This window comes from Hippopotamus amphibius, chromosome 2 (genome assembly GCF_030028045.1).
Source record: "Hippopotamus amphibius kiboko isolate mHipAmp2 chromosome 2, mHipAmp2.hap2, whole genome shotgun sequence".
Lineage (NCBI taxonomy): Eukaryota > Metazoa > Chordata > Mammalia > Artiodactyla > Hippopotamidae > Hippopotamus > Hippopotamus amphibius.
In genome coordinates, this window is record NC_080187.1 from 68476214 (window position 1) to 68500649 (window position 24436).

Genomic DNA, 24436 nt, shown 5'->3' on the forward strand with positions numbered 1-24436 from the left:
CAAAAAATTTCTCTGACTTGCTTTATTGCAATATTTGCTTTATTGCAGTGGTCTGGAACCAAACCTGCAATATCCTCAGAGTAGGCCTATATATTTTTCTTAGATGCCCATTATAATAGAGGAAGTTCCCCTCTGTTCTTAATTTGTTGAGCGTTTTGTTCAAGAAGAGCTGTTGCATTTTGCCAGTGTTTTTCCTGCACTGAGATGATCATGTGTTTTTGTGCTTTATGCTATTAACATGGTATTATTACATTAATTGATTTTTAGATGTTAAACTAATGTTGTATTGCTGAGAGAAATGCTATTTGGCCATAGTGTATAATGCTTGTGTATGTTACTTGATTTGATTTACTAGTATTTTGTTGATGATTTGGGGGTCTAGATTTATATCAGGTCTATAGTTTTATTTTCTTATAGTGTCTTTCTCTTTGTTATCAGGGTAATTACTGGGTTCATAGAATGAGTTGGGGAGTATTCCTTCTGTTTTTAGAGGAGTTTGTGAAGAGTTAGTATTATATGTTGGGTAGAATTCACCAGTGAAGCCATGTGGTACTGGGCCTTTTTTTTGAGGGGTGGTGGTGTTTAATTACTACTTCAATCTCTTGTTCTAAGTCTGCTCAGATTTTCTACTTTTTCTTGAATCAGTTTTGGTCTTCCTAGGAACTTGTCTGTTTCAACTAAGTTATCAAACTTTTTGGCAAACAGTATTTCCTTATTAAAAAATTTAATTTTTATTTGTATAAGGTGTTAGCCTGTTTCATTTTTCAATATTTTTAGTTAATTATATACATTTTAAAATTTTTATTGTAGTTGATTTACAATGTTGTCTTAGTTTCAGGTGTACAGCAAAGTGAATCAGTTATACATACACATATTTCCACTCTTTTTTAGATTCTCTTCCTACATAGGCCATTACAGAGTGTTGAGTGGAGTTCCCTGTGCTATACATATAGTAGGTCCTTATTAGTTATCTGTTTTATATATAGTAGTGTGTATATGTCCATCCCAGTCCTATCCTCTTTCATTTTTTAAAAAAAAAGTATGTATTTATTATTGATATTTATTTGGCTGCACTGGGTCTTAGTTGCAGCACGTGGGATCTTCGTTGCCATGTGCACGATCTTCATTGTGGCGTGCGGGATCTTTAGTTGTGGCATGTGGGATCTAGTTCCCTGACCAGGGATCAAACCTGGGCCCCCTGCATTGGGAGCATGGAGTCTTAACCACTGGACCACCAGGGAAGTCCCCACTTTCATTTTTGATTTTAGTAATTTGAGTTTTTTAATTTTTATTCTCAGTTAATCTAGATAAAGCTTTGTCTATTTTGTTCATCTTTCAAAGAACGAACTTTTGGTTTCATTGATTTTCTTGTTTTTCTTTTCCATATGTCATTAATTCCTGCTCTAGTCTTTATTATGTTCTTCCTTGCTTTAGGTTTAATTTGCTCTTCTTTTTCAAGTATCTTAAGGTGGGAGATTAGGTTATTGATTTGAGAGCCATCTTTTTCTTGAGATAGGCCTGTAAATTTCCCTCTAAGCACTGCTTTAACTGCCTTCCAGAAGTTTGTTGTGTTGTGTTTTCATTTTAATTTTCCTCAAGGTATTTTCTAATTTTTCTTGTGATTTCTTTGGCCCATTGGTTATTTAGGAATGTGTTGTCTTATTTCCACATATTTGTGAATTTCTCAAACTTCGTTGTTATTGATTTACAATTTCATTCCATTGTGATTGGAGCCCATACATTTGTATGATTTCATTACATTGTATGATTTAAAATTTGATGAGGTTCGTCTTGTGGCCTCTGTCTGTCCTGGAGAGTAATCGTGTGCACTGAAGACGTGTGTGTATCTCGCCCTTGTTGGGTTGGGTGTTCCATAGATGTCTGTTCAGGTGGTTTGTCGCGTTGTTCAAGTCTTCTCTTTCCTTGCTGATCTTCTACCTACTTGTTAATCCAGTATTAAAAGATTTTTCTGGGAGATCTGGACCCAACCTCAGGTCTTCTGCTTTATGCCAGGTGGTAGGGCATGACTGGGGTAGAGCGTGGCATTTCTCAGGGTCTTACTCATCAGGAGGATGTAGTGGTCCGTTGCATTGCTCAGGGTTGTTGAAGTTATGGTCACAGAGCCCCCGCCCTGGCTGCTTGTGCTCCTGTTTCAGCTCCGAGCCCCCAGCGAGCCCCAGCCCAGGCCGCAGGAAGCAGTCCCACCCCAGGCAGAGGTGCCACAAGCAAGAGGAAACGTGCCCAGCCACAACGAGCCCCAGACACCAGCCCCCAGTTCGGAGGCGGCTTTGTATTTGAAGAAACAAGGTGAGAAAGGTAAGTGAAACTTGGCAATGACACGTTTAAGCCCTCTTCAGGGTCCTGTGCCAATAAAAAGTACAGCCGCGTGTCATGCCCTCTGGTCCACACAAATACACAGGGCAGAGTGTGCTGCTGGTGGCGGCTGGGGAGCTCGGCAGCAGGGCTACACGTGGCAGGTGAGTGTCTCTCTGGGCACCTGGACGTGGGGCCACGGGCTTTTTCTCTGCCTTACTGATGTCTCACACTTGTAAGTGCCAAAGGAAGGTCCAGGTGGTGCCTTAATTCAGAACAGTGGTGGCACTGTGGGATTAAGGGGACACGGCTGAGTCCTAGGCAGCTGTCATGGGCTCCCAGGCACTCGTCTCAAATAGGACGATCAGATAACCTCAGCAGTTCAGCCTCCTCCACTTGCAGGGTGTCGCTGCAAGCCAGATAACTTAGTCTGGAATTTTTTTCTAAACCATTTCCTCTTCCTCGTGGTTCTGAAGATGAGCTGCAGGCATAGAGAGGCCTGGAGTCTGCTGAGGCCACAAAATAAATGATCCAGCTGCCCCATTGGTCCACCGTCCTTGGGAAGGCTCTGGGAGTTGAGTGGTACAAGGGTTTTTGTTTTAATGAAATTCATTGCGGGTGAGGTCACAACCAACTATGTTCTTTGCACAGAGGAAACCAAGGAGATTCAGGTTGTCAGTGAGGAGGAGCTTCAGAGGGACAGCCTGGGGCTGCCGAAGGAGCCAGGGCGAGAGCAGGTCGTGGAAGAAGACAGACATGTGGGCAGAAAAGGCGATGGAGAAACCAGAGATCTGGGCCAAACCCCACAGGTGCCAGCTGCCCTGTTGGCAAGCCAGGAAAATGAGGAGGCAGAGGGCCCTGAGCGGGACCAGCTCGTCATCGTCCCCGATGGGCAGGAGGAGGAGCAGCAGGACGCCCCTGACGACGAAGGTGGGTGAGAGGCTCCCTGGGCTGCCCGCTGACGCCTGTCCCTCAGGCACTGGCCTCCTTAGTCTCCTTCCTGATGCAGGATGGGCAACCATGAGGATCACCAAACAGCAGGTCACCGTTTGGTGGTTCATTTTGTTTGTTTTGTATCTGTTACCAAGCAGGAGGCAGGTCAGAAGAGCCATGCACTCCCAGCACTTGGAACTTTTACAAATAATACTTACAGGGAGTCTGGGGAGCTTTCCAGATACCAGACCTTGGGATGGAAGCTGAGCATCAAGTACAGATAGGTCATAGGTCCCCTGCCAGGCGGACCGCACGCCTTGTTTTTGTCACTCCACTTCTGCATGCAGTGTCACCAGCATTGCATGGTGAACGGACGGAGGGAGGAAGGAGGGATGGAAGGACTGGATAGATGGAGTTTCACACATGTTTGAGCATTGCAGAAATGTGATGTGGGAATCCCACCTTTCTGGTTTGGTTGACTGTTTTTTAAAGAAAAGTGTGGGAAACTGAGATTAGCAGAATATTCTGGGATGTATTTTGGTCTCTGAAAGATGGGGAAAATTTCAATCCTAGCTAAGCCAGGAGTGCTTAGACAGAAGACATCTGTCTTCTGAGCCTGATCAAGTAACAGAAGTTGGGGAATGTACTTATTTGCAGAAGTTATCCTGATTCTATTTAAATTTAATTTTCACTCAAGCTTTTGAAGAGTGTGATCTCACAAGTTTCCAGTTAAAGAATGGGGAGGAAAAAAGAAAAAGAAAAAAGGAAACTCCGGGGGCCGATCAGATTGGCACTCAAGTTTCAGACCATTCAGCAGCTGGTCATCAAGTGTAACAGCGACCAGTAGGCCTGAGCTAACTGCTGGGACTGTGTGTCACACCGCATCCTAGGTCAGCTGTCATGGGCTGATTAGTGGAATAAAGCTACAGGGCACAGAGGCCTGGGCTTTGTTTCCACTTCAGGCAGTGAATGCCAGGAAACAGAATTAGAGCTGATTTTCCAGGTGTGCTTTTTTAACAAAAGATTTTGTATAGCTACCTATATACAAATATAAAATGTTTACATTAAACCCTGTGTTTTTTGCATTCTGTCCTGATCTTTTCTGGTTGCTGTCCTCTCCAGGGATGAATGCAGTGAAGAATGATCTAATTCTGTATGCATGATGGAAAATTTTATCCGTTGGCTCACAGCAGCCACTCCATCTCTCAGGGCGATGAACAGAAGGAGGTGACTGCCATTAACTGGAAACCTGTTTTCAAAACAGTGGTGCCTTCCTTTAACCTTGAGTTGATTGTCTCTTTAAAAAACTGGGATTTTGGTTTGGTGAGCTAGTTACCCCGTTTCCAGTCTGGAATATAGCCCTTTATTTAGGGCCATATTTTGTATAGATTCAGAGCTGGAGCAGGGGCATACATAAGTAGAGAGCTCCTGCATGGTATTCACTCTGGAAGCAAGCACGAGTCCCTGTCGTTTCCAGAGAGGAAGCAAAAAGACTGGATTGTTAAACCAGGACTGCAATAACCCCAGTACCTGTGCTCTGGTGCTCCCAGGGCATCAAGGGAGAAATGATGTAGTGTATGTTTTATGGCTCTGTGCCAACTTTACAGGGCGAAACCAGCAAAAACTGGCAGCAGATGATGGCTACAACCTGGATGAAAATGAGGCAGAATCTGAAACAGACAAGCAGGCAGCCCTTGCGGGGAATGACAAAAACAGAAATGGTAATTAGCAGTGGTGGTGGTGGGGGTCACCTTTCATTTCCGCTTTGTGGTCCTTCACTTTTGGAGTGACTATACACCGATTCCCAACAATAATATTGTAAACAATCCATTATTAGAAGACTGTTTTCTTCGGAAGCCTGAGTGTAGGGGCAGTGGAGGGAGGTGAAGGGTTGAAAAGGCCACGATGGAGACCTTTCAGAAAGTCTGTATGTGTGATGTGGGGCTCAAACCCTCAGGGATCAGTGAGGATTGTCTTCAGTGACATTTAGGGATTTCCCAACAAAATGATAGGTGACTGCTTCATCACTCCACGGCACCAATCTTAAAGCCCTGAGACATGCACAGAGCTTCCAGGCAGCTTTTTAAAGTAGCACTTTGTGTTGTTGTTATTTTGAATTTTTGAAGAGTCCAGGCCAGCGGGATGATCAGATGATGGATTTGTCTGTCTCACTGTGATTGGATTCAGGCTGAACATCTTTATAGCTGCAGTTGTGTTCCTCTAGCTTCACACTAGGAGAAACGGAATGGCAGGTTAACCCTTGGTTAAAGTGGTGCCCACCAGGTCTCTCTGTTGCAAAGGTCCATGTTCCCTATGTAACTAATACATTGTCTAGAGGGGGATGCTTCGAAATGGTGTGGCTTTGCCATCCACTGAAAACCATGGTCCGAGTGGGCACTCCTCACATTTATTAACTGCCATTCTTTTAAGGACCCCCTCACCCCCAGTGTGTATACATGCACACACTCGCTCTCTCCCCCTCCCCCCACTGCCCCCCTTGTTTTAGTGTCACTGTGGACTCAAGGTTTCCTTTCTCAAAATTAGTTTTTCCATCAGACTCTTGGTATTTCTTTCTGTTTTTAAGAGTTCTTTATATGCTGGGCAGGTTGGCCTTTATCTGTGATTTAAGTTGCAAATACTGCCTGGCAGTGTGTCTTGGTTTTGCTTATGGTTTTTTGCCATGTGAAAGTTTTGGAATTTTTTGTCTTTTCTTTTATTGCCTCTAGATACTGAGTCATAGTTTTCTCATCTAGAGTTGAGATAAGAAGCTCATCTCATCTAGAGTTGAAAGGAATTCACACATGTTTTTGTTCAGTATGCTTTCAAATTTTTCTGTTGGTTCTATTATGAAGTAGAACAGATTCAGAAAACCACACAAAACAAATGAGTTTTTAGAAGGTAAACACGTTGTAACCTCCCCTGCCTCCGTGGTCAAGAAATAGAACTTGGCTGGCCCTTCAGAGGCTCCTTCTCTGCTCGTCCTGTCCCAGCACCTTCCCTCCCTGTACTAGAAGTGCCTACCCTGACCTTTCCAGTTGGCGTTTTCTTGAATTTCTTTTTGGGTTTATCACCCAAGTGGGCATCCCTGGACACCACAGTTTAGTGTTGCCCATTTTCTTAAATTTGGTGTGTCTTTCAGTAAGTCTCTCAATCTCCAGGTACCCCCTGCATTCCTTTCTCTTTTTTTCCCCAGTCTGTTACAGAGCCATAGCCATTTGACCTGGGAATTTCCCACAATCTGGATAGCGTTGTGTATTCATGGTTCGATTTAGTGTGTTGTTCCCTTTCCTCCCTGTTTCCTGCAGATCGCCAGCTGATATCTAGAGGTGGTGTTTTAATTCAGCCATTCCTATTTCATTTAATTGGAATATTTTTATAAATAGACAAATCAGTGGTATTGTTCATATAGCATAGGATAAATGCTTCTTATTATCAGTTTTCACAATAAGGAATTATTTCCTCTCATCTTCTGAAGGTGACCATTTAAAAATATAATTATAAGCTTGAGAATAAACCTTTTTGATGGGTTTCACTCAGTTGCATTTATTATCCTTTTTGAAGTTCACATTGTCCCATCTTCTTTGGCCAGTGGGGTCTTCCTCACTTTTATCTGACCTTTGGGTTCCTATGTCTCTGTCCTGCTCAGCCACTGCTTCATTCCACACAGTGCTTTTTCTCTGAGGGGGTCTACCTGGGAAGGACCCAGAAAGGAGCCCCTGGCCAGTTTCAGAAGTTCACGGACCTGCACCATCTCCTTTGTCCTTACCATGGACACTCTGTGGTCACCTCCTATGAGAGCAGCAGATATTCTGCCACTTCCAGGTGGAGTTCTCCCACTGGCCCAGGTACTTTCAGGTGTAAACCTGTGCCTGTTAGGGGTTCTGTTGTTCTTAGGTCCATCAGATGCTCTGTTGCTTCCCTCTCTTCTTTCCTGATGCTGCGATCTTGTGGGGTGCTGTCCACGGTTTGTTTGTAACTGCTTGTATTTGGGGGTCTGTGGGACTCCTTGTCATCTAGTTTTGTTGTAAACGTTCTCTAGTTTTTGAGTTTTTTAGTTGCTTTTTGTAAGGGCACTGAGAGATTCAAAAACTACGCCACTGTTTCCACCATCTTCCCAGAATCATCCTCTGCTTTCATATTTTACATTTAGGTCTCTTGATTCATTTGACTCATTTCAAATGTATTCAGGTGTACGGCATGAGGTGTGGGTCCAATTTCCTTTTTCCAAAGGTGTTTCCAGTTGACCCAACACAGTCTCAAATCACCATCTCAAAATCAGTGATTTGAGTTGCTGCCATCATCAAACACTAAATTTTCACATGTACTTGGTCCAAATTTTTGGATTTTCTATTTCTGTTCCATTGGTTTCTCTCCTGATTCGCAGTGTACCACATTATTCTAAGTAAATATAACATCTTCTTTTAAAAAAAATTTATTATTTTTTGGCCACACTGCATGGCATGTGGGGTCTTCATTCCCCAAACAGGAATTGAACCCGTGCCCCCTGCTGTGGAAGCATGGAGTCTTAACCACTGACCGCCAGGGAAGTCCCTAACAGCTTTTATAAAAAACATACCTGGCAAGTCTAGTTCCTCTGTAAAATCCCAGCCAACATCTCTGAATAATACTTTTTTTTGTTTTTTGAGTCCTTCTTAAATTCAGATCAGAAGTGTGTCAGATCTCCTCAGTCTATTCATGTCTCTTACCCTGTTTTTCATATTTTGCATTTCTGCCTTTCTGATCTGTGCTGAGAATAATCTCCTCAGAAATATCTTCCAGTTCAAAAAATTTTCCTTTAGCTATGCCTTACCTGTTCTTTAATTTTTCATTTCTAAACTTTCTACTTGGCCATTCTTCATGGGCTCTTATTCCTTGCTCATGTTTTCAGACATCTTTCATTTCTCTCACTATATCAGAGTTGTTTCATATTCCATGTCTTCCAGTTGCAGTATCTGAAAGCTTTTTGGGTATTTGTTTCTGCACATTCTCCTCATGATACCTTGTTTCCTTGTGTGTTTTGTGCTGCTTAACTGCCAGCTACTTTATCTGTGGGAAGTCTCTGAGGACTGTTACAGTTGTATTGACTGGAGAAGGTTGTTTGCCTCTTGCAGTCTCAAGGAAGGTACTGCAAACTCATAACCCCTTTAATAGATTGTTGTCTTCAGGGTGTCCTTTTGGATCACGTGGAAAAATGTGAGTTCAAATTAGGCATCTGTGCAATCATCTCCTGAGGTTAAGAATCCCGCAGTCCACACACTAGGCCTTCTAGCTGTCCCCTTTTCATTGCAGGTTTATTTCCTGTTACCTTTAAGCCAAGGATGTGAACCTTTGGGGTTCTGGCTTTATATAGGCATCCCCTGCTTGACTTCCCACCTTGCAGGGAGCCCTTCTCTTTAGAGCCCGTCCTCCTATACTTTTTGAAGCTGTGAAGGGAGAGGCCCAAAGTCTTCAGGCTTCAGCAGAAGTCCTCACGGCAGAAGCTGGCACTGATGCTTATTACCTTCAGGAGTTGTTATTTCCACTTCATTTTTGGCTTCACAGATTCCTCCTTTTAGTGTCATTCACAGGCAGTGCATTTTAATGTTTTAATTTTTTTTCACTTTTCATTTTGAAATAATTTAAAGAAAAGCTAGGAAGAATTTCCATAAACCCTTGATCCAGGTCCCCTAAATGTTAACATCTTATGTAACCACAGTACAATTATCAAAATGAAGAGATTAATATTGATATATTATCTATAGACATTCAAAATTCTTGAATTGTCCAACTCATATCCCTTTTCTGGCCCAAGATCTAATCCAGTATCATACAGTGCATTTATCATCATACTTCTTCAGTGTCTTTTTTTTTTTTTTTTTTTTTTTGCTGTGTGCGGGCTTTCTTTAGTTGCGGTAAGTGGGGACTACTCTTCATTGTGGTGCACGGGCTCCTCATTGCCATGGCTTCTCTTGTTGCGGAGCACGGGCTCTAGGTGTGTGGGCTTCAGTAGTTGCAGCACATGGGCTCAATAGTTGTGGCTCACGGGCTCTAAAGTGCAGGCTCAATAGTTGTGGCACACGGGCTTAGTTGCTCCGTGGCATGTGGGATCTTCATGGAGCAGGGATTGAACCCGTGTCCCCTGCATTAGCAGGCGGATTCTTAACCACTGTGCCACCTAGGAAGCCCTCTTCAGTATCTTTTAACCTGGAACCCTCTGTCTTTATCTTTTGTAACATTGATAATTTTTGAAGTGTTCTGGCCAGTCTGGTAGAAGGTTCAGTTTGATTGAACAATGCATCCTTAAAAAATATCTTTCATATTTTTTCCAGCATGTCACTTAAAATTGGCAGAGTTGTTTGGGGTTTCTAAAATTGGGTTTCTAAAATTGGGGTTTCTAAAATTTTGGGGTTTCTAAAATTGAAGTCGTGAAACCTGTGTCCCCTGCGTTGGCAGGTGGATTCTTAACCACTGTGCCACCAGGGAAGTCCTTTCATAGACTCTCTAGGTAATTTTTTTAATGCAAAAGATGAACACATTAGAGTCAGAATTTTAAGCAAATACAGGCTAGATGTGTGACTTGGCCAAGATCTTTCATCCCTTACACCCAGGTGTCCTTCTAAGGGTTTGACCTTGTACCTGCTAAGGCTTTAAACAAATTGAGGAGGTAGGCAAAGTAAAGAAGGTAAATGTTCTGTCAGCTCTTTCAAGAAAGAATTTTAAGTTGAAGAAATGTCATTTTAAAATTATGTCATCAGGTAGTTTAAGACCCATTGCTCCAGAGAAATAAGAAAAAGGCATTAGCTCCCAACTTTGTAAGAAAACTTAAGGCAGTCATTTATTTAATAAGATCATTAACCATTTAACGTGCGGTAGTTGTAAATGAAGACCTTGGTTTTAGGTTTCATTTGTGATGTCTTTTTACGTCCTTTGTGTATCCAAGGTGGAGTAAGGAGGGTAGAAGCCACACATAGACATCAGCTCTGTAAAGGAGGAGCTTTGGAGTCACAAAAGCTGACCTAAGTTGCAGATGGCGTTTAGGTGTGCTTCCCGTTGGAGGTGCAGTAACAGAGTCATGCAACACACAAGGGACGTGATCATATAAAACATTCTCTGAGGGCGCATTTTATATTGTATATTTCATAGGACGTTATTTCACTATTTCATAGTTACGGGATTTTTAGAAGTTTTCATTTTGCTTCATGGTATCTTATTGGCTATACACAGGGACTCTTTCACTATCTTGTCCCTGATTAGCAATGCCGTTCCCCTTACAATGCTACTGTGGGAGACACAGTCCTCTTTATGACACAGTTTCTAGACACTTATGTCAAATGGGTCCTGCCTGGGCTGGTTTCTCAAATTGTTTAATACTAGAACATGATGTTGTTGTTTTCCTTTTTTAGTTCTTAATGCTGAAAATCAGAAAGAAGACACGATAAATTTACTTGATCAGCGTGAAGAGAGGAATCACACACTCTGAATCAAATTGGAATCATATCTTTTGTGTCAGAATTGCAGAGATCACTACAAAATAATCATGAGGGATTGAATACTGTGAAATGTACTAAGTAAAAAATTTAAAGATGATTATTGTGGAGTTTTAGTTTGTATTTACTATGTGGGAAAATGAGATTGTCTGAGATTTTAGGGGTACTTCTGAAGTGTCTATATTGAAGTGTCAAAATTGTCGAAATTTGTTGGACAGTGGGTATTTCATGAGAAGATCAACATCAGAAATAGAACACAGATTCTCCTTCAAGTATGGCAACAGTAGGATTCTGTCGTGGAAGTAACTTCTGACGTGGAGACCCACCGCACTTACAGAGCTCCTTATCCTCAGTTCCCTCTGGAGTCCTGCTCTTCTCCTTGCGCTGTGCTGAGTGATGGGTACCAGTCCCTGTTATTTTTGTTCCCTCCAGTCAGCACTGAATGATTTTTGGTTTATCCTCCTGTGCTCACTTCTGGTTTTGACAATCAGTGGCCTAGAGCACTAACTGTTAACACAAAAATCACTAGCAACAGTGTTAAATCTAAACACAAAGATGTTTTGTGTGAGAATTTTTTAAGACTACTTGTGTGATAACCCTTGTCATTAATGTATAAAATGCTTTTAAGTGACTTGTAATTTGAATACTTGTGATCTATACTTGCTTTGTTTAATATGTATAGGCAAAGCAAAATCTTGTGTAATAAGTTCTTATTACCAAGAAAAGCCACATGTGGATTAGACTTTTGACCCAACAGGGGCCAAAGCAGAGCTGACCCTGTGCCTGCGGCAGAGAAGTGGCGGGGGGGGGGGGGGCGGATTTGTTGTGGATGAACTGCCTACTTCACTATTAGAAGAAGAGAAAGTTGATGTTGAAGGATATATACAGCATTACAGATTTGGAAAGTTTAGAAAGTCAAGAGAAAGGCAGTAGTTGCTTTTGTCAGTTTACACATTTAGCTTGTGGTAAAGGAGTGTCACAAAGCTGATTTAAAAATCAAAAGTTAACGTGAAAATGATCATAATTTACATTAATAATGAAATCTGGTTGGACTTGAGTTGGTTCTTAACATTTAAGGTAAGGAGGCTGTTTGCTGGGCTTGTGAATGACTGGCAAAGTCACACTAGTGACCTTTAGTGAGGCCTTCTAAAGGGTAGGTGGCTGGTGATGCTTATTAAGATACATTTTGAGTCATAGGATTTGAGATGGAGGGGCCTCAGGTCATTTGATACAACCCCCTCATTCACAGAGAAGAAACTGGGGCCCAGAGGAGTTCTTTAGCTTCTCCAGGCCATCCCCCAGGAGCTGGAGTGCCTGCCTCACAGCGAGTTGTGGACTCCTAGTGCCCCCGGCAGTAACTGAGGGACTGAGGGCACCACCTGGTTTGCATTCAAGTTAAGATCTCCAACTTGAATGCTGTGTAGTATTCTCCTACCTAATCACTAAGATTAAACTTTCCACCCAAAAAAGGCAACTGAAGAAGGGTGTGAAAGTAGCTTCATAAGATACTTATCTAAGTCCTTGCCCAGCCTCCCTGTGTCTGAGTCTTAGGGTTGGTGTTCTCTCTTGCTTAGCCTTTATTCATCTCATGTTTAATCAGTGCGCTTAGAGTTGCTGAGAAATAAAATACTCTGCTAGCTCAGTTTTTAAAACTGCTTTGTTTTCCCTTCATATCCCCTATTGGGTCCCTAAGGAATCAGCTTCTAAATTGTGGATTAAGGATGGTGCTTTGCCTTATTAATTAAACCTTTTGTGGAATGAGATATGTCAGTATAGATAAAAAATAACCATGATTTCATCTTCCTGTACAGAAGCACCAAAAGGCTATTTGTTTAGGAGGTGTGTGTACTATTTCTTCAAGCAGTCATGCTTTATTACTGCTGACTTCCCTTGGGATCACAGGCACCTATTCCAAGGAACAATCTAGAGGTGTCACAGTTTAAAAAACAAAAAAACCTGTGTAATAAGCAGCCAATAGATATCAAACCCCCGACCTTGGTCTTTTGGGTTCATCCAAAATTAAACCAGTAGCTAGTATAATTTTTAATAAGTATAAACTCTGATTCATACCCTCCTCTATCCTCTTAAAGTATGTGTGGACAGGAGTGATGATTCATTTGATCTTTTCTCCTGCAGGCAGGACTGCAGATGAAGATTCCCTAAACAGCTTTGGATTGGATTTTATGAATAATCTAATCACTGCACATAATATACCTTTGTGTGATGCAATTTGAGAAATAAACCATTACCTGTTAAGTCAGTATGCTGTTATTAAATAAGTAGATAACTAGCATGATTGTTTTAATTGGCACCTTTGTTTTAAAGGTGGTTATCTATTCATAGTAGAACTTGGAGTGGTGGAAGAGAATTGTGATTTCAGGGTCCTTTAAGGTCCATGGGAAATTGGTCTCCTCCCATTATGTATTTTAGCCTAAAAGATTATTATAAATAATAAATGATAGTTTATAGGACACTCAACAAACTAATAACACTTGTCTTTGAAATGAGTTTGATAACAAATATATACATTTTTAAAAATTTCCATTAACTGGGTTATAGTAACATTTTTTCACATAGTTAGCTTAGGCTTTGAAAATGTTCATTGGTGTTAGAAAGTTGGGGAAATGGCTTATCTTGTGCATTTAAATGTTTGTATGTTTGTGTACTATTTCAGCTCAGAGGGTAACACTTTATTAAAGTGTACTAACTAAGCGACTGTTCCTTAGCAATTGGTTTGTAAATTTCTGGTAATGTATATACTGAAGGATTACTCAAAAGTACGTATCTTCCCACACACTTTAAAAAAAAAACCAAAACTAATATGCTTCTATCCTTGTTGGTGCACCTGTGAAACACATCTCTGGGAAAGTTACATGACTTGAAATACTCATCTGTAAACTATATATAAACGTAAGATAATGACTTTTTTTTTTTTTTTATAAACCAAGACCCTAACTGACAGAAATGCCTGTTTTTTATCCTTACTCCTTAGAATAAAAATAAATGTTTTAAAGTGGAATAAAAATCGAGTCAAGTGACACAGGCTTACACTTCATACCCCTAACAGAGATTCTAATACTGTGAGGGGTTCTTGGTACATATTTGGCTAAAGTCCAAATAAATGATTGTGACTGATCAGAGATGTGGTCCTAGATAATTTTCCATATAACTGAAGTTTTGCCTTTTAAAACCTTTATAAACAGATTCAGATGAACAAATGCCTTTTTAGAATGAATGTTAATAAACATGGGAATTAGGACGAAAACTCAAGGCTTAAGAGGTGAGCCAGCCTTTGTGGGAGAGCTCCTGATGTCAGAACTTGCTTTTTACTGATTTGTCTCTCTTAAAGCTGTAGTAAAATGACAGTGGAACCTCCAGTATGATGTAACATCTCTGTCTTTATCCAGGACTCAAACCTTCACCTGAATGTTTTAACTCACTTCAAAAAAGCTGCTACATTATCAACATTTGTCTGAGTATCATTTAAGAGCAGTTCTGTGACCTTAACCAGCAGTCTACAGCTGCCAGTTTTTTTCCTGTAAAGGACAATCCTGGTATAACATCCTTGCTCTGGTTTTTTGAGATGGGTTCATTCAAAAGTTATTTTGGAAGCCAACAGATGACACATCTGTGATCAAAACAAAGCACCACACTTTCCTTTAAGCTTGACTTGTTTGAATTCTAAAAAGAAGGTTTGCAGGTATTGCATCTTTCTTTGCAGTAGTTTAGAAATTCAGTTTTTGTATAACTTTATGTGATCTTCCCAAACCTGACAAATTCTCTTTTTAAATGGAAGGAATAGAAGGCAATGCTAGCAGAGGACTGCAGAAAAAAGTCTTACAGTGTAAGTGAATGCAACCAATTTCTTCAGCTGAAGCAAACTGTTTAGGGGCAAGGCTCCAGACTCCAACTTGCCACTCCCAAGTTCCTACTTACAAATTCCTCTGCACTCCTAGTGTCCTGTGTTCTCACCACCAAGTGTCTCTGCTACTAAAGGGAGCGTTCCTACTGCCCTGGAGGCCTTGTCTTACCTTCTCTACTCAGTTTTCCACCTAACTGCCTCCAGGATGTCTTTTACATTTTTACAAGATCCACATCCCATTAACTGAGCAGATTCTGGAAACATGAAGGCCTTTTTCTCACGTTTATACTACAGTTGGGAAGATAGAAACAATTCACTATTTAAATTACAACTGAAAATGCTAAGCACTTTTAAAGGGTTTGTCCTAAACCAGGAGAATGGAGGAGCTTTCTCTGAAGATGTAACATCTCAGCTGAAACTTGAAGGATAGAGAGAAGCTGTCCAAGAGAAGAGGCTTACTAGTCAAAGGAAAAGCAACATAGCTGCAGCTTGAGAAGCCAAAGGGAGAGGGCAGAAATGAAGTGGCCAAACGGCGTGGCTGGGTGAAGACTATATCATTAATCAGAAAATAGTGGATCTTTTACAATTATATCAGCTCCTCCAACAGGGTGGGGCAAGGATGAATGTGGAGAAACCAATTCTTCACAATGACTCTGTCTCCTTTATTTCACCCCACTCACTAACACCTCAATTTACTCTCCAGATTCTGCCCTATGTCTTTAAGAAAGTTCTCAATATTGTCACCAGCAACTGTTGTCAAATACAGTGGGCTCATTTTGGTCCTTATCTTAGGCCTTTTAGCTGTACGTGGCCGTGCATTGTTTATTTTCTGGCTGAATCTCCTTTGCATGCTTTTGCATAGCTGAAAAGGAACTCTCCTGAACTTTTCTAAACAGGGGGCTCTTTGACCAATAACTAAGATATTGTCTTAGAAAAGTCAGAGTATTATGAAAATAGTGATACAGAAACTTTGTCAGAGGGTGGCATGGCATGGTTTTAAGGTGCTTGCTTGTTTCATCTCCTACCTGCTACCCCCACCCCCATTCCTTGGCCCACTGTTAGAACTTGGCTATCCCAACTCTGTTCTTGGGACTGATCTCAGGCTCTTCCACATGCTCCCTGAACAGTTGCAACTCCTCAGTCCAGGCTTTAATTTACATCTCTGCAGCCTCTTAGTCCTCAGTTCATCTCTATCCAAGAATGCACTTTTCAGCTCCACACCAAACTACCTGCCATCCTCACTAGAATGTCTTTTGAAGACATCTCAATAAGGAATTTCCTGGTGGTCCAGTGGTTAGGACTCCGCCCTTCCACTGCCAGGAGCCTGGGTTTAATCCCTGGGCAAGGATCTCAGATCTTGTAAGTGGCCAAAAGAAAAAGACATCTCAACATCTAAAACAATTTTATCCCCAAGCCTCATCTATTTTGCCTATAAGCAAATGGCACCACTCCTCTAGCTGTCAAAGCCATAAAACCTATGACTCATCACCCCTGGTTCCCACAAGCTCACCCAATCATTTACCAAGTCCTGTACCTCCTTTACCTTTTGATTCCATCCACTTTCGTCTATTACCTCTGCCACTACCTTAAGACCAACTATCATTTCCTCTCACCTAATGAGCTTCCCTGCCTACAGCCTTGTCCCCTTTTGAACCAGCCAAAGTCTTGAGCAAGCAGATGGATTTGATCCTATCATTTTGCTGAATCAAACCTTTCAGCAGTATCCACCACCATCAGACGCCAGTCAAATTCATTCACCTGGCCTCCCCTTACCTCTCAAGCTCATCTCTCCAGCCCCTTGCCTACACTTTAGTCAAACTGCCACCTTCTCACCTTAGGCCTGTGCACATCTATGTCCCTGTCTAGGACACCTTTACCAGCTAATGCCCCTTTATTAACCTTTGGGACCCGAATGTGATGGTGACTTTCTCCATAGATCTTTATGTGAGGTGGTTCTCCTACACCAGCATACTGCATTTTCCCCAGGGTATGCAAGATAAAGACCTGTCTGCTTTTCTGCATTCTTAAGGTTGTTAGATCTGTGAGGGGAGAAGTAGTCTTTTTACCTCCTTTATTTTTTTAGCACCTTGAATGGCAGATTTTTTAAAAGTTCTAAAAAAGGTAACTTTCAGCTTTTCTGATTAGAAACCTGCAATTAAAGCTTAAGAACACTCTCTGCTCTTAGGAAGACCCATTCCTGAAAAAACAGCCTTAGGTGCCCTATAATTAGGCAGAACACTTGCTCAGTAACTTTCATTTACATTAGCTGACCTAATTAGACATCAGTCTAAAAATGCCAGCGTGCCCTCTTAATCCACAGTCCCTGGTGGCCCTGATGATCAAGTCTTCTAGCTTGCTTCAGGCTCTTGGCTGTTTGCCAAATCTTGCTGTCTTTTATCTTTGCATTTTCTCTTTTGATTCTTCTATTGCCTCTTTCCTACCATTTGTCTCTTTTGTTTACAGTGTTCACAAATTACCAGCCAGGAAGTATTTTCCTTCTGAAAACACACACCAAATAGATAATAACAGGTATATTCTTTCTCTCTTCATAGCTCAAGTTTCTACAGTACATACTACTTTATTTTTTTTAAAAAAGACTTCTGGATTCTGAGATTTCAGGATGCCTAATGGCTGTTCCTGGATAACACATGTGTCACCACTCTTGGTTAAGAAAGCAAGTCTACTTCAATAGCTAAGAAAGGAGTCAGGAAAGTTCTTACTCTACGGTCAGCTCTACTATAGCAGGCAAGATTCACTCAGATTAGCTGCTTTAAAATACTTCCAGAAAAAAAGTTTTAATAATCACATCTGCAAGAAAGGTGTCAAATAAGAATTAGGATATTTGAAACTCAGAACCCTTTCAACCACAGAGCAAATATAAAACCGTTGCTAATCTTAAGCCAAGCTGGAAGTCAATTTAAGGCACAGTATAGCTCATTCTGCTAATAGTATTGCCTCCTGTGGAGGACAAAAGGAAAGGCCCCCAAAGGCCACGGCAGCTTGACACAGAACAGCAGAGCAGACACAGGAAGAGGAACTGGCAGCAAAGGAGGCAGAGTGGGGGCCACTGGCACTAGGCACTTGTAGGTATAGGTGAATTGAAGTTAAATTTCAAAGCCAGAGGATACTGGAAAGACCCCATTGGAAAATGTTTCATGGGTTAAACTGAATATGAAGTAATAAAAAGGAGTATGCCACGTTTAAATCTAACCCGAAAAATGAACAACCTGCACAGTCTTACCTTTTGAATAATGTCACTAGCAAACATTATGTATAATGTCTTAAAAGTTCCAAAAGTAACAGTTAAAGGATTTTTTCAAAAAATCTCTATTCTGACAGGTATATAATTTAGGTTACCATGACACAAAATCACAATCCCCATGTAATTCAGTCTCCCTATATAGCTAGGAGGTCCCCCCAGAATCCCTTTTAAATGTATTTTGCCCAAATTCCATGAGTGTTTGATAAACCCCTTGGTTTGAAACTTCTTTTGGATAATTTGTTTGAACTACTCAAATACTGAGTAAACACCTTCAGTTCTTAACATGTATCAACAAATTGCTATTGTTTTTCATCTCCAGTAGTGTATTTTTTGTCAAGAAATTTATTAACCTTTACAAACACTATTTTCACTCAATCATTCATAAAAAATGATTTATGATTAAATCTGTAATAAAACCATATAACGTTCATCAATGCATTCAATATGACCAGTTTCATCCATAGAACATAATAAACCACTTTAAAACAGCAGTTTTCATTCACGTCATATAAGGCTGTCAAATTAAAAGTATTCCTTATAATGGGTTGTTACCCAAGAAATCCATTTCACTTCACGTTATGTGGTAAGACTGATGGATAGATCCTCTAAGAGTAGAATCTGAAAGCAGACGCCACCCCTTTGGTCACCTTTTCAGTCTCTCTCTCAAACAAGTTTCACAACAGGAAAATATTTGTGAGCAGAGAAATCAAATTCAGGCGGAACCTGTGAAGAAAACAAAGTCAATTAATGTATCTTATATTTATACAGTAAACAAAATAAAGACTATTGTAATTTTAGAGTTTCTCATCTTTTTAGAGACAAGACAGCACAAAAGAGATTTAAAAGAAAACGATTTAGCTTCTCTCTGGATTTATGAAGGTCATTAGAAAACATGCTGGCCAGTGGTTTTCTATCTTCAGAGAATAGTTAACAAAGAAAATGGACTTAAATTACAGGAAAAGGTCAGCAATATTTTTTAAGTTCCAGGGTCGCTGACACTCCTGAGCAATAAATGAGTCACTGATAAAGCAAAGCAGGAGCTAAGGGAGGGAGACAACAGAAAAGCAACAGAAGTAAACAGAGGTATGTATACAATGGGCAAATGCCTCAGTGGTTGGCCTCTTACTTCTGCACTGAATGTTGACACGGTACTAATGATACAACAACATTACCAAGGGAAGCTTACAGAATCTTCCATCTCCTGAGCCGTTAAAGTCTTTAATTATTGAAGCATTCACTTTTCTAAGGGTAGATGATTTTTTAAATAATTCTCCCATAAATTTGTTTTTACATATTTTATTACCTCAAGTCATTCAGTAATTTATGTAGAAGGGCAGACTTTACAGATTTTAAGTCAACAAAATGTGTAAGTTTCAAGGCAAAATGTTTGCAACCTCTAATTTATTTTCTGCCACTGAATCTCTTTCAGAGTAGTTTTTAAGAGCGTTTTAACTTTTTTGTAATATTTATTCATCTTACTGAAAAAAAATGAAGTTTTACGATAAATTAAGACCATTTATTTCCCTACAATATACTTACCTTAGAGTCCTTTTTGTGTCCTCCTGCCAATAACTTCATAACCACAAAGTTGGGTTTGGCAACCTTTAAAATTCTATTGACCTAAACAATGAGTAACATTAAGCTATCAAAACATAAAATTCAGTCAAAATATATTGATTTATAGATAATAGAAACTTGGCACAACATAAGTGTTGATATTTTATTAAAATAAAGGCAATTTAAAAACATGAACACCATCATATGTCTTTTAGTAACACAGAACTCTAGTTTAGTCAACCATGAAAACTTGAAAGGGCTACTGCATTTTGTTTTAATTAACACAAAAGAATATTACACTGCAAAGTCCCGCAAAGACAATGCAAATATAGCATTTGGGGCATGGACTCTGGAGTTAAGCTGTCCATTTTCAAATTCCAGCTTTGCCACTTACTAGCTATGAAACCTCTGGAAGTTTTATGACCTCTCTGTTCCTCAGTTTCTTCATCTGTAAAAGTGGGGATAATTTACCTATCCTGCAAAGATCTGTTCTGAGAATTGAGTTAATACACATTATGAGCTGAGACCTATACCAGACAGGTGATAAGTGACCTTTAGTGTTAACTGTTATTTCTGACAACCATTTGTCTAAAAGGCTTCGCCTGAACACATGAACAACAATGGAATGGAATAGTCATATCTCTTAAAAGAGGGAGTAATGGGCAACATGAAGAAAAAAAAGTTCCCACTGCCCCCTTCTTACTGACACATCACCACAAGTTCAGGAACCACTCTCTCTTCAGCTCCAGATCACACATCCACTTACCTATATGACAACTGCATTTGGGCATCCAAAAGCCACATCCAAAACTGAGCTCCTGACTTTCCCAGCCCTGCCTCCCCACATGCTCCAGCCTGCAGTCTTCCCTACATGACTCATTCCACTCTGGTGGTGCTCAGGCCAAAACCTCAGAACCATCCTTGATTCCTCTGTTTCCCTTACCCCACATCCAATCCATCAGTCAATCCCATTGGCTAGACTTTAAAATTCACAGAGAACACAATCACTTCTGATCTCCTGGTACCACCACCTGTCACCTGGATCACAGCTATGGCCTTTAACTGGCTCTCCTGCTTCCACCCTTGGTCCCACCAGTCTATTTTTAACACAGTGGACAGAGTGATCCTTTAGAACAAAAATCAGATCTGGTCACACCTCTGTTCAAAATTCTTTAACAGCTCACCCCCTTGTTCACCTCACTCCAGCACAAAGCTGTTGGCTATTCTTCAAATACTCCAGGCACACTACTGTCTCTGCACCTTTACACACAGCGGATCCCTCTGCCTAGAAGGCTCCATCCCCAGATGGCCACGTGACTTGCTTCTTCACCTTCTTCCAGGATTTGCTCAGAGGCCAACTTATTTCTAATCCCCTCCACCTCCCTATCTCCTGTAGCATTCACTGTCCCTATTCCCAGCTTGATTTTTCTTCACAGTACTTATGATTTTCCAATAGACTGTATAATTTACTTATTTAAATTACTGCCTGCCTCCCCTGCCCCCAGGAGGGCCCAGATTTCTGTCTGTGTTTTTTCCCTGATGGAACCTACAACAGTGCTTAGGACATAGTAGGCACTCAACAATATTTGTTGAGTTAAATGAAGTCCACTAAAAGAAATATGCCATCTATTACAGGCACCTTCCTCTAATTTTTACACTCCCTTTTATTTTCTTTCATTACATGACTATATATGATTTTTAAAAAAGTTATCTCTCTCCTACCCCTGTTCCCTAAGGCACTCAGCAACCTTCCTAAAAAGCAAACACTGTTATGAATTCTTATGCATCTTTCCAGAGCTATGCTATACTCCTATAATACTGGCACTATTACAAATTCTGCTGCAATAAATACTCTTGTATAGTCATCATTTTCCATGTGTGCACATATATCTATAAGATAAATCTCAAGAAGCAGAATTTCTGGGCCAAAGGACCTATGATTTTTGATAGATTGCTAAAATACCCTTCTATGGAGGCTGTACTGAGATACACTACACAAAATGGTCTGTGTGTTACAGATAACTCTCATTTACAGAATAAATGCATTTCAATAAAAAAGGTATAGAGTAAATTATGAAACTAACAAAAGGCTGAAACAATATATTTTACAAGTTCTAAGCTCTGCAGAAAATAGTCTTCAGAAATAACAGTCTTTATTTTAAATGGTCATGTAGAATAAGGTTGTTTTTACTTCCTGTGATAATTGACCAGATCATTTTTTAGATTTGAGATTTACATAATTATATTTTAATTATATTTTAATACAGTAAACTATAGATTAAAATTTTAAAATTTTAATGTTAACATAACTGAGATGTAGATCAATCTGGATCTTATTTCTATTCTTCCTGCTTACTTTGTGATTCTAAGTCCTAATTTCTCTTTGCACTGATTTCTAAATTTACACAAAGGAGATATTTACATAACTTCTTTCATTAAATAATTTTAAGTCTGACAAGGTTAGGTTAGCAAAGCTATTTAAAATAAAATCCTTAGCAGAAACATGACAGGGTTCATTTATTAATACTATAAGGTTCATTTTATAAACTGTCATCTAGTAGTAAGATATGTACTGCCAGTCAAGCTTTTCCTCTAGAACTACTGTGACTGTAGTCTTACCTCATGGTCTGGGTTTGGGATATTTTCCAATATCATTTTTGCCTGCTGAAAGTGCTTACTAGCTGCCACATACAGTTCTGGAGACTGAGGAGGAGGGCTATATTTATTGAGGTCAGACATTTCCTAAAAAAAAGAAATACTATTATTTAACACATGTTTAATATGAAAACCTCTAAAATACCTTTTTTTTTTTTTTGGGCACACGGGCTTAGTTGCTCCGCGGCATGTGGGATCTTCCTGGAGCTGGGATCAAACCCGTGACCTCTGCATTGGCAGGCGGATTCTTAACCACTGCGCAACCTAGGAAGCCCCTAAAATACCTTTTTTTAATTAAAGACTTCTACACTGATTATCCATTCACATATGGACACTAAAGCAAATAACTCTGCTTGTCCCTATTTTTTTCCTATTCAATTTTCAACCTTCATATACCATACCTCATATTATTCTCATATTTTAATAACTACTCATGTGATGAGTATATCCAAAGTCAAATAATTTTCATACTATTTAAAACTGCTGTTTTATCCCTTTATCCCACGGGTCTGACTTGACTTTTTTAACAAAATGGCTGGGCACAAACAACACAACTCCAAGTAGGTCTAAGACTAAATATTTTACAATTATTTTAAGGAGCAGGTTCACCTTGAACTGCAGATAGTGCACTGGTGGTGGCGTCATGACACTGTTGAACGGAGCAAATCTGTGTTCATATCGAACTTGTTCACTATCAAGCTCAAACTTGGGTTTTCGTACTTTGCCATCCATGTCAAATGCTACCATGGTCTACAGGAAAAAGAGAGAGAGATAAAAAGATGGTATCAATATGAAAACGTGAATATCCTCATTTATACAGAATAGAAAACAAGAAACAGCTATTTACACATAGTTTAATCAAAACAAGGCTCAGAAATCAGAAACAGGAAGAGAAAAACTGGTTTTAGTACTATTCATTTTGATATTCTGTGCCATTTTTATACAAAAAATGTTCAAGTTCCAGTGTCTAATATATTACTAATTTTCTCAGTGAAATTATACCACATGCACATTATTCTTCCTAATGCTTTTATAATAGCTTTGAAACCTTCAAGTAAAAGCTCCTGAAGAAAAAGCAGCATATAATTTTTATAAGAGAAGCACTGGTCTTGTTTTTCAAACAGAGGTCCATGTTCTGTTTTATGTATTTTAATATAAGTTGCCTCAAATCATTTCTTTTTTTTTAAAATTTATTCATTTATTTTATTTATTTTTTGGCTACATTGGGTTTTCGTTGCTGCACACGGGCTTTCTCTAGTTGCTGTGAGCAGGGGCTACTCTTCATTGTGGTGTGCGGGCTCCTCATTGCCGTGGCTTCTCTTGTTGCAGAGCACGGGCTCTAGGCAAGTGGGCTTCAGTAGTTGCAGCACACAGGCTCAACAGTTGTGGCACACAGGCTTAGTTGCTCCGCGGCATGTGGAATCTTCCCAGAGAAGGGCTCGAACTAGTGTCCCCTGCATTGGTAGGCGGATTCTTAACCACTGTGCCACCTAGGAAGTCCTCAAATCATTTCTTGAATCACCAATTTAAGAGCTGAATCACAACTTAAGAGTTACTCACTACCTCCTGAAAATGCCTGCTTTGCTTAAGCCACTCATTGTGGAGCTTGCCCCATTCATAATACACTTCTAAAAAAACCCAGACCCCAGCTCTTCCAAGAAACCCTTCCTGATCATCAATCAGAAGTAAACTCTTCCTTCTCTTAGTACTGATGCCACATATACATCATCTGACCTGTCATTAACTAGGCACTTGGCACAAGGATCACATCTGATTAGACTTGGTATCCTGCAATGCACCCATTATAAGATATCTGACACTTGACAAGGGTTCAATATTTCTTAAACAAATCAATAAAACCCACTAGACTGGGATAAAAGGTAATTTTCAAGCAGATAGTAAAAATAAATGTGAAATGAGAACCTGAAAAGAATCACAGAAGACAGTTCACTTTAATTAAACAATATAATAGCAATGTAGCATCTTACTTTAAACATTCCAGCGCACATGTTCTGATATGCCTGGCTCATTGTGATCTCTCGGCTCAATGGGCGAACTGTAATCGGAAAGAAAATCATTCAAATTCTTTTCCTCCTCCTCTTGTGTTACTGCAGGAGAAATCTAAATTTAAAAAAACCTTCTACCTTGTTTAGTAGATTAAAATTTCAAACAGTTTGTTCCTATAGGCTAAATTTTATTTTATGGCCCAAATGTACAAATAATAAATATAGCAGAAAGGTTAAACAATAATTGTGTTCCCAAATAGCTAATACCATAAGATTTTAGTATGAATTAACTGTAATTTCTTCTCAAGTCATGATACTGGGACAACTTCCTATATAGGAAAGCCATGGATACTGTCATTTAATTACCCACCCAAACTACTGA

The 24436-nt window shown here is 40.0% G+C and overlaps 2 protein-coding genes and 1 non-coding gene across 11 annotated transcripts in view; 1 reads left to right on the forward strand and 2 right to left on the reverse strand.

Moving 5' to 3' along the window:
• GOLM1 (golgi membrane protein 1) overlaps nt 1-11507 on the forward strand; it is a 60556-nt gene extending 49049 nt beyond the window's left edge. For 4 of the 6 annotated variants that reach the window (XM_057725049.1, XM_057725047.1, XM_057725048.1 and 1 more), the window contains exons 7-10: nt 2157-2316; nt 2965-3243; nt 4854-4967; nt 10629-11507. In XM_057725049.1, coding sequence (XP_057581032.1) covers nt 2157-2316; nt 2965-3243; nt 4854-4967; nt 10629-10705 — 630 coding nt within the window. In that variant the 3' untranslated portion in view covers nt 10706-11507. Of the gene's footprint in view, nt 1-2156; nt 2317-2964; nt 3244-3943; nt 4149-4853; nt 4968-10628 lie in introns of those variants that run through there. The other 2 variants (XM_057725051.1, XM_057725052.1) reach the window with 2 other exon arrangements.
• On the reverse strand, nt 1169-1241 carry TRNAW-CCA (transfer RNA tryptophan (anticodon CCA)). The gene has a single exon. It is a non-coding gene; the product is annotated as a tRNA-Trp (tRNA).
• A 6662-nt stretch (nt 11508-18169) lies between the features above and the next one.
• NAA35 (N-alpha-acetyltransferase 35, NatC auxiliary subunit) overlaps nt 18170-24436 on the reverse strand; it is a 98471-nt gene continuing 92204 nt past the window's right edge. For all 4 annotated transcript variants that reach the window (XM_057721309.1, XM_057721311.1, XM_057721308.1 and 1 more), the window contains 5 exons: nt 24037-24104; nt 22658-22798; nt 22013-22135; nt 19376-19456; nt 18170-18559 (listed from right to left, as the gene is read on the reverse strand). In XM_057721309.1, coding sequence (XP_057577292.1) covers nt 18500-18559; nt 19376-19456; nt 22013-22135; nt 22658-22798; nt 24037-24104 — 473 coding nt within the window. In that variant the 3' untranslated portion in view covers nt 18170-18499. The remainder of the gene's footprint in view (nt 18560-19375; nt 19457-22012; nt 22136-22657; nt 22799-24036; nt 24105-24436) is intronic.